The sequence below is a fragment of the Gadus chalcogrammus genome, chromosome 12 (genome assembly GCF_026213295.1).
Source record: "Gadus chalcogrammus isolate NIFS_2021 chromosome 12, NIFS_Gcha_1.0, whole genome shotgun sequence".
Classification (NCBI taxonomy): Eukaryota; Metazoa; Chordata; class Actinopteri; order Gadiformes; family Gadidae; genus Gadus; species Gadus chalcogrammus.
In genome coordinates, this window is record NC_079423.1 from 358,748 (window position 1) to 368,984 (window position 10,237).

At 53.3% G+C, this 10,237-nt stretch overlaps 1 protein-coding gene across 5 annotated transcripts in view; it reads right to left on the reverse strand.

Moving 5' to 3' along the window:
- Nucleotides 1-776: 776 nt before the first annotated feature.
- Nucleotides 777-10,237, reverse strand: part of ptbp1b (polypyrimidine tract binding protein 1b) — a 19,493-nt gene continuing 10,032 nt past the window's right edge. For 4 of the 5 annotated variants that reach the window (XM_056604032.1, XM_056604031.1, XM_056604029.1 and 1 more), the window contains exons 7-15: nt 10,121-10,231; nt 8,228-8,399; nt 7,580-7,657; nt 7,282-7,409; nt 5,808-5,841; nt 5,072-5,164; nt 3,589-3,805; nt 1,661-1,738; nt 777-1,547 (exon numbers count right to left, since the gene is read on the reverse strand). In XM_056604032.1, coding sequence (XP_056460007.1) covers nt 1,415-1,547; nt 1,661-1,738; nt 3,589-3,805; nt 5,072-5,164; nt 5,808-5,841; nt 7,282-7,409; nt 7,580-7,657; nt 8,228-8,399; nt 10,121-10,231 — 1,044 coding nt within the window. In that variant the 3' untranslated portion in view covers nt 777-1,414. The remainder of the gene's footprint in view (nt 1,548-1,660; nt 1,739-3,588; nt 3,806-5,071; nt 5,165-5,807; nt 5,842-7,281; nt 7,410-7,579; nt 7,658-8,227; nt 8,400-10,120; nt 10,232-10,237) is intronic. The other variant, XM_056604030.1, reaches the window with a different exon arrangement.

Genomic DNA, 10,237 nt, shown 5'->3' on the forward strand with positions numbered 1-10,237 from the left:
GCAGGGTGAGTAGACCAGGAGTAGAGCCCTAGCAGCTGTGTGAGTAGACCAGGAGTAGAGTCCTAGCAGCAGGGTGAGTAGAGCCCTAGCAGCAGGGTGAGTAGACCAGGAGTAGAGCCCTAGCAGCTGTGTGAGTAGACCAGGAGTAGAGCCCTAGCAGCAGGGTGAGTAGAGCCCTAGCAGCAGGGTGAGTAGACCAGGAGTAGAGCCCTAGCAGCTGTGTGAGTAGACCAGGAGTAGAGCCCTAGCAGCAGGGTGAGTAGACCAGGAGTAGAGCCCTAGCAGCAGGGTGAGTAGACCAGGAGTAGAGCCCTAGCAGCTGTGTGAGTAGACCAGGAGTAGAGCTCTAGCAGCTGTGTGTTGGACGCTCTTAAGGTGATTGACAGGAGTAGAGGAGGCGGACTCTGGGAGGTTCTTTATTTCCTGTTTCGTGACCCAGGGCCACGCCCACAAGTGGTCCCATGTTTTAATCAAAATAGACGTTTCCATCGGATACAAAACGAATATTTATTCTAATGAACTACAATAGTAAAAAACAATAATTATTGTTATGTACACTTCACCAGTCCCCCCCGTCAGTACCCCCCCGTCAGTACCCCCCCGTCTGTCCAGTGGGACGGCGGCTGGGCAGCGGGCCCTGTGATTGGCTGCGAGCTCAGGGTCCATGTGGTCCGGGTGGGACCGCTTTAAAGGCACTCTGCATCCAGGGGCTCCCCCCCCCCACTGGGCCCAGTACCCCCCCCCCCCCCCCCCCCCCCCCTCAATTGGGCCCAGTACCTCCCCCCCCCGCCCAGGCGGTCCCGGGGCAGGAAGCTCCACAAGGCCTTTTTGGTTTCAGCTGTCATGAATCAAACGTATAAATAGACCAATCAGAGAGAGGCACTGCTACAAGGATGGACAGCCAACCGGAGGGCGGGGGGCAGGGCCCGCCCCCGGCCGGAGGGCGGGGGGCGGGGCCCGCCCTCAGGCTTCAGGAATGATTTCAACTTTCAGCTAGTTTGATTTAAATAATGATTGACACACGAGAATAAAGAAAGGAATGCAGAAGAAACGAAGAGAGAGTCGACAAGTGCACACCAAACACTACAACACCGCCCGACATGCCAGCACCCCCAGTAGGACCCCCAGTAGGACCCCCAGGAGGACCCCCAGGAGGACCCCCAGTGTCGACCCCCAATGTGGACCTAGACCCTCAGTCTCCGGGGGGGGCTTTGAATAGGAGAACCTTGAGTAAAAGGGGGAGGGGGGTCCTCAGAAGGCTGGTCCAAGGGGGGGGGGTCTTTAGAAGGCTGGTCTGGGGGTCCTCAGATGGAGGACGTGGAGAAGGACACCCGGAGGTGGTGGTTCTCCCCCAGGTCCTCAGATGGAGGACTTGGAGAAGGACACCCGGAGGTGGTGGTTCTCCCCCAGGTCCTCAGATGGAGGACTTGGAGAAGGACACCCGGAGGTGGTGGTTCTCCCCCAGGTCGTGGTTGTGGAACTCGATCAGCGCCTCGATGGCCTCGTCCACCGAGCCCATCTGGATTAGCGCCATCTTGTGGTCCTTCCTGAGGACCGGAGGGAACACCATGAGACAGAGCTTCCTCTCCCTACAGACTAGATCTAATCATCGGCTGAACACCGTCTCACTGTCTGCTGATATAAGGTGGACAGAACTCACTGGAAGAACTTGAAGGCCTTCACCAGGGCCCCCGAGCTGGAGAACAGCATCTTCAGGTCCTCCTCCACCACCGAGGGGCTGAGGGGGGAGAGGGAGAGAGAGAGAGAGAGAGTGGGGGGGAGAGAGAGAGAGAGAGAGTGGGGGTGAGAGAGAGAGAGACCTCCACAATCAACAGGGGTCTCATTTATAAAACTGCGTGGGATCGTTACTAAAAGTGTACGTACGCCCAAAAGCAAAGTTTTGCGTGTGCCCAAAAATATTCAGACTTATAAAACCCTGCGTACGCACACCTCTAAGCAATCTTTGCTTTATAAATCACAGAGTGCCTACAAGTGTGTGCAGCTGAATCAGCTTCACCTTCCGCCCTGTACACGCCCCTTTTTAACCATAAATGGTCAATGCCAATGACCTCATGAATGCGATCTGCATATAAAACGGACTCGGATGCAAGTATTATGTCTTGTCGGAAACAATGGCAGAAGTACTGAGAAAAGCAAAAAAGCTCAGAATCCTGCCATTTGCATGGTCCTCCAACAGTGCCAGCAGTGCCATGGTGCAGCATTACGCACGGGGCTCACAGCTGTATTTATAGGGTTACGGTAATAAGACTGACCGAGAACACCTTGGATAATCAGTATGTAATAACCCACGTAAAGTGTTCTTGAACATAACCCCTTTTTAATGCCTGATTTGTCATGAAAAGCATCAAGAGGAACGGACAATAATATAACGATTGTGATGAGGAGTATGTGGCTTTGTTTTCCACACTTGGGATTTAATTGACATTTGATTATGCGTTTACAGTGTCGCATAAAAATATTATGTTATTGACACATGTTGGACAGAGGCTTTATTCCATGCAGTCGTGCCGTCAGTGGACAGTATGGAGTGAAGGGATTAAAAATGGAGGATTTTGAATTTTGATTTAGATTCTAAGGAGATGTTTCTGGAGTTATACCTGAGAAATAACGTAGTTGACTTAAATTATTCTGATTACATAGATTTAACGCATGATACGGGTTGAAATTAAACTTATGAAGGGCGATGATAAAACATAATCGTTCTTCTCACTCTTCTCACTCTACACATGGGTCAGAGTTTGCTTAGGGCTGCGCACATTCTCCCGTCAAGTTGGTTTTTTGTAGATCACAACCTTGGCGTGGAAAGTCACGTACGCCACTTTCAGCCCCGTTTTGTGCGTACGCAACGGTTATAAATGAGACCCCTGGGCCGCCAGCTTTCCTGGGAAAACCACTATTTAAGGGGGCGGGGCTATAGGACAGGTGTGTTAACAGCCATGGGGGCGGGGCTACAGGACAGGTGTGTTAACAGCCATGGGGGCGGGGCTACAGGACAGGTGTGTTAACAGCCATGGGGGCGGGGCTACAGGACAGGTGTGTTAAGAGCCATGGGGGCGGGGCTACAGGACAGGTGTGTTAACAGCCAAGGGGGCGGGGCTACAGGACAGGTGTGTTAACAGCCATGAGGGCGGGGCTACAGGACAGGTGTGTTAACAGCCATGGGGGCGGGGCTACAGGACAGGTGTGTTAACAGCCATGGGGGCGGGGCTACAGGACAGGTGTGTTAACAGCCATGGGGGCGGGGCTACAGGACAGGTGTGTTAACAGCCAAGGGGGCGGGGCTACAGGACAGGTGTGTTAACAGCCATGGGGGCGGGGCTACAGGACAGGTGTGTTAACAGCCATGGGGGCGGGGCTACAGGACAGGTGTGTTAACAGCCATGGGGGCGGGGCTACAGGACAGGTGTTTTAAGAGCCATGGGGGCGGGGCTACAGGACAGGTGTGTTAACAGCCAAGGGGGCGGGGCTACAGGACAGGTGTGTTAACAGCCATGGGGGCGGGGCTACAGGACAGGTGTGTTAACAGCCAAGGGGGCGGGGCTACAGGACAGGTGTCCAGGTGCTTACGGGATGTTGGACAGGTGCAGGGTGGAGGAGGGGGGGAAGATGTTGGAGTAGTTCTTGGAGCCGGGCTTCTTGAAGCGGTGCAGCGGGGAGCTGCCGTAGTCCTTGGTCAGACCCTGGTCCTCGTGGCCTTCGCGTGGCAGCTGCACGCTGCTGTGCTTGGAGAGCGTGATGCGCACCGCCTTCCCGTACAGTCGCTGGCCGTTCAAGTGGCTCATGGCTGACCTCAACACAGGACATCACGTTATGACATCCCGGTATGACATCACGGCATGACATCACGTTACAACACATCACGTTACAACACCTGACATCACGTTTTGACATCACGTTATAACACATGACATCACGTATAGCACATGACATCACGTATAACACATGACATCACGTTATAACACATGACATCACGTATAACACATGACATCACGTATAACACATGACATCACGTTATAACACATGACATCACGTATAACACATGACATCACGTTATAACACATGACCTCACGTTATAACACATGACATCACGTATAACACATGACATCACGTATAACACATGACATCACGTTATAACACATGACATCACGTATAACACATGACATCACGTTATAACACATGACATCACGTTATAACACATGACATCACGTATAACACATGACATCACGTTATAACACATGACATCACGTATAACACATGACATCACGTTATAACACATGACATCACGTTATAACACATGACATCACGTATAACACATGACCTCACGTGTGACACATGACACATGACCTCACGTTATAACACATGACATCACATTGTAACACATGACATCACGTTATAACACATGACATCACGTATAACACATGACCTCACGTGTGACACATGACACATGACCTCACGTTATAACACATGACATCACATTGTAACACATGACATCACGTATAACACATGACATCACGTATAACACATGACATCACGTTATAACACATGACATCACGTATAACACATGACATCACGTATAACACATGACATCACGTTATAACACATGACATCACGTATAACACATGACATCACGTTATAACACATGACATCACGTTGTAACACATGACATCACATTGTAACACATGACATCACGTTATAACACATGACATCACGTATAACACATGACATCACGTTATAACACATGACATCACGTATAACACATGACATCACGTTGTAACACATGACATCACATTAATCTCCTTCAGCTCAGCGGTCACAAGGACTAGAGTAGTGAAGCACTAATAGTAGTAGTAGTACTAGTAGTATAGTACTAATAGTAGTATTATAGTATTAGTAGATCTAGTAGTAGAATAGTAGTAGTAATGAAGTTATAGTAGTAGTGGTCGTAGGCTAGTAGAAGTAGGACAGTAGTAGTATGATAGTAGTAGTTCTAGTAGTAGTAGTAGGATAGTAGTAGTAGTATAGTAGAAGTAGTAACATAGTAGTAACGTACCGAGCTGGGCCTGGGTCCCATCAGCCATCTGCACCAGAGCGTTCTCCTTCTTGTTGAACAGGATCTTCACCCTCACCACGTCCCCATACACCCCTACACACACACACACAAATCCTCAGTGTGCTGCCGTGGCTGATGATGAGCAGAACCAGACCCCGCCCCCTCTGGTCCTCCTGACTCCGCCCCTCTGGTCCTCCTGATCCCGCCCCTATGTTCCTTCCCTTTTTATAACGCTCTAAGGCTTCTGAAACAAGGTCTCCGCGCCGCATTTGACCTTTGACCCTTGGCCTCTAGGACCCAGGAGATCGCCTGACCTCTGACCTCTGACCCTTGACCTCTAGGACCCAGGAGGTCGCCTGTCCTCTGACCTCTGTAGCCATCTTCTCCTTTAAAGGTTTGGGATGAGCCCTGAGTGGGGTTAGGGTTAGGTCTGCTCTGAGAGGTATGGTGTAGTACTGTGAGATCACCGTGAGCTCTATTACACTGAGGTGGGGACAGAGGACAGAGGGAACAAGGAGAGGAGGCTGAGGGGACAGACCAGGCAGGATAGACAAACCAAGCATCCAATCAGAACACAGGAGCCAGCCTCGGCCAATCAGAACACAGGAGCCAGCCTCACCCAACATCCAATCAGAACACAGGAGCCCGCCTCGGCCAATCAAAACACAGGAGCCCACCTCGGCCAATCAGAACAGGACTAGCGGCTGAATGATTGACAGGTGATGGGGAAACGTACCGAAGAGAATAAAGAGGCAGTGTGGCGCGACTCTCTGCAGGGGGCGGCAGAGAGCAGCAGCACATCCACAGCCCGGGGTTTCCACGGCAACGGAAAAAAACAAGGGGAGGGGGAAGGGGGGAGACGATTAATCACTGGAGAGGAGGAGGTGTTGGTGTGGCTCGGTGCAGACAGACAGGTACACCGACAGACAGGCAGGTAGACCGGAAGTCAGGTAGACCAACAGACAGGTAGACAGACAGACGGTTAGTCGGACAGAAAGACAGAGAGGTAGAGAGACCGACAGTTAGAGAGACAGACAGTTACCTGAGGGGTTAGACAGAGAGGTAGAGAGACAGACAGGTACCTGATGGTTAAGTCAGACAGGTAGAGAGACAGACAGGTACCTGAGGGTTAAGTCAGACAGGTAGAGAGACAGACAGGTACCTGAGAGTTAAGACAGACAGCTGGAGAGACAGACATATACCTGAGGGTTAAGACAGACAGGTAGAGAGACAGACAGGTACCTGAGGGGTTAGACAGAGAGGTAGAGAGACAGACAGGTACCTGAGGGTTAAGTCAGACAGGTAGAGAGACAGACAGGTACCTGATGGTTAAGTCAGACAGGTAGAGAGACAGACAGGTACCTGAGAGTTAAGACAGACAGGTAGAGAGACAGACAGGTACCTGAGGGTTAAGTCAGACAGGTAGAGAGACAGACAGGTACCTGAGAGTTAAGACAGACAGCTGGAGAGACAGACATATACCTGAGGGTTAAGACAGACAGGTACCTGAGGGGTTAGACAGAGAGGTAGAGAGACAGACAGGTACCTGATGGTTAAGTCAGACAGGTAGAGAGACAGACAGGTACCTGAGAGTTAAGACAGACAGGTAGAGAGACAGACAGGTACCTGAGGGTTAAGTCAGACAGGTAGAGAGACAGACAGGTACCTGAGAGTTAAGACAGACAGCTGGAGAGACAGACATATACCTGAGGGTTAAGACAGACAGGTAGAGAGACAGACAGGTACCTGAGAGTTAAGACAGACAGCTGGAGAGACAGACATATACCTGAGGGTTAAGACAGACAGGTAGAGAGACAGACAGGTACCTGAGAGTTAAGACAGACAGCTGGAGAGACAGACATATACCTGAGGGTTAAGACAGACAGGTAGAGAGACAGACAGGTACCTGAGAGTTAAGACAGACAGCTGGGGAGACAGACATATACCTGAGGGTTAAGACAGACAGGTAGAGAGACAGACAGGTACCTGAGAGTTAAGAGAGACAGCTGGAGAGACAGACATATACCTGAGGGTTAAGACAGACAGGTAGAGAGACAGACAGGTACCTGAGAGTTAAGACACACAGCAGAAGAGACAGACAGGTACCTGAGGGTTAAGACAGACAGGTAGAGAGACAGACAGGTCCCTGAGAGTTAAGACACACAGCAGAAGAGACAGACAGGTCCCTGGGGGTTCAGACAGACAGGTACCTCGGGGTTGAGGTTGCTGATGAGCAGGACGGAGTGGCCCGCTGGGAGGGTGGAGAACGCCAGACGCCCGGTCGCCGTCGGCAACCCCAACGACGCTAGACCTCCATGGAGACCTGGAACCGTCAGACCTGAGGCAGGTGAGACAGGACAGGTGAGACAGGACAGGTGAGACAGGACAGGTGAGACCGGACAGGGGAGGACCAGCCTGTAGGTCCTCTAGGGGCGGGCCTCCAGGGGGGCGGGCCTCCAGGGGGCGGGGCTCTAGGGGGCGGGGATCTAGGGGGCAGGGTCAGGTCACCTGTCTGCTGAATGGTGAAGGCCGGGGAGAAGGCGTGGGCGGGGCCTCCGTAGGGGGAGGCTGAGATGAGACCAGGAGCTGGAGGAGAGAGGAGGAGGAGGAGGAGTTAGGAGGAAGAGGAGAAGGAGGAGTGAGGAGTGAGGAGGAGGAGTTAGGAGGAAGAGGAGGAGGAGGAGGAAGAGGAGGAGGAGGAAGAGGAGGAGGAGGAGGAGGAGTTAGGAGGAGGTAGGAGGAGGAGTTAGGAGGAGGAGTTAGGAGGAGGAGGAGGAGAGAGCAGGAGGAGGAGGAGGAGCAGGAGGAGGAGGAGGAGCAGGAGGAGGAGGAGTAGGAGGAGGAGGAGGAGTAGGAGGAAGAGGAGGAGGAGGAAGAGGAGGAGGAGGAGGAGGAGTAGGAGGAGGTTAGGAGGAGGTAGGAGGAGGAGTTAGGAGGAGGAGTTAGGAGGAGGAGCAGGAGGAGGAGGAGGAGGAGGAGAGAGCAGGAGGAGGAGGAAGAGGAGGAGCAGGAGGAGGAGGAGTTAGGAGGAGGAGGAGGAGGAGGAGGAGGGGAGGAGGAGGAGGAGGAGGAGGAGAGAGCAGGAGGAGGAGGAGGAGGGGGAGGGGGAGGAGGAGGAGGAGGTGATGTGTCAGGAGGAGCAGCAGGGGGTCTTACTGAAGGCCATGGCATGGTGCTCCATGCCGGGCTGGGGGTCCCCAGAGGGGAGGTCCGGTCGGGTGTAGTCCCGGCTCTTGTCGTTGTTGTACTTGACGTTGAGGCTGGTGAGTTTAGAGAAGCTGATCCTCAACGTGCAGCAGGCGTTGTAGATGTTCTGCCCGTCCAGAGACTGGAACACAAGGACTCGACCGCTACAGTCAAACCAGTCTGCACTGGGAAGCACCCATATCCTACCAGGGGTTCAGCATCTTACCACCGCACCTCACAGCACCATCCAAATAGGAAGGAGGCCCAACTCCCCTCTCTTGTTTTGTCTGTGCCTTCTAGGGTCACATCATGCATACATGTATGACTTGTAAACTATTACGTATTTTAGTGCCCTCGTAGTTCATTATCGTGAATGTGACGTCTTACATTTAGCCTGGGTATATCCATGCTGCCTTTCGCGCGATTTCATTTTGCGCTGCTAGGCAGCCTGTAATCCATGGATCAGATTCTCGCCTGAGATAGGGAACCAATCAAAGAACGGGGAGGGACGGCAAGACGATGACAACGTCTATTCGACACACCCATCGTCTTCTTCCTCATCTAATTTCTTTCACTCTACACACGTCATCTGGTATAATTGATACGATTGGCTATGAGCTACCTACAGACTCATATGATAGACATTCGTTGCGCCCAATAAACGGCTCCGGGCAATCGTAAACCACGCCTCAAATACGAGAAAATGAATGTGTGGTTCCCAGACCTCATCTCAATGTAGATTGAGATGAGGTCTGGCCTTAGCCAGGCTATCTTACGTTGGGGGTCGCCTATAAAATGTAACATCTCTTTCTGAAACAAGTGTCTCATCTTGTGACGATATGATATAAACACTGCTATAATGCAGAGGGGGGGGGCTGCTATAACGTAGAGGGGGGGGCTGCTATAACGCAGAGGGGGGCTGCTATAACGCAGAGGGGGGGGGGCTGCTATAATGCAGGGGGGGGGGGGGCTGCTATAACGCAGAGGGGGGGGGGGCTGCTATAACGCAGAGGGGGGGGGGGCTGCTATAATGCAGAGGGGGGGGCTGCTATAACGCAGAGGGGGGGGCTGCTATAACGCAGAGGGGGGGGGGCTGCTATAACGCAGAGGGGGGCTGCTATAACGCAGAGGGGGGGGCTGCTATAACGCAGAGGGGGGGGGGGCTGCTATAACGCAGAGGGGGGCTGCTATAACGCAGAGGGGGGGGGCTGCTATAACGCAGAGGGGGGGGGGCTGCTATAATGCAGAGGGGGGCTGCTATAACGCAGAGGGGGGGGCTGCTATAACGCAGAGGGGGGGGGGGGGCTGCTATAACGCAGAGGGGGGGGGGCTGCTATAACGCAGAGGGGGGGGGCTGCTATAACGCAGAGGGGGGGGGCTGCTATAACGCAGAGGGGGGGGCTGCTATAACGCAGAGGGGGGGGCTGCTATAACGCAGAGGGGGGGGGGGCTGCTATAACGCAGAGGGGGGGGGGCTGCTATAACGCAGAGGGGGGGGCTGCTATAACGCAGAGGGGGGGGGCTGCTATAACGCAGAGGGGGGGGTTTCAGACGGGGAACACCTGTTGTCGGCGTGGGGCTCCGGCGCCGAGCCCCACGCCGTACCAGGTACCAGGTACCAGGTACCAGGTACCAGGTACCAGATTTTGGCAATGGAAACGCAAAAAGAAGAGCTGGTACAGTCAGTCACTCGGGATCAAAGCGTCTTCTGAACCCCCTGAAGGTAAAGGTAGTGACACCTGAGGGTCTACACCTCCCTACCCCTCTGTGACCTCTGAACCACGGGGGGGTACGGCCTGGGCCCATCAGAGAGGACCTCCTCCTCAGAGTGGAGGGCAGGGGGGCAGGACGGGGGGGTCTTACCAGCTTGGCGTGCTGGGCCGTCATGCCGTCGGGGTACTGCAGCAGAGCCTGGAGCTGGTTGTTCTTGGTGAAGGTTATGATCCGGAGTAGAGTCCCGAACTTACTGAAGATCTGGAG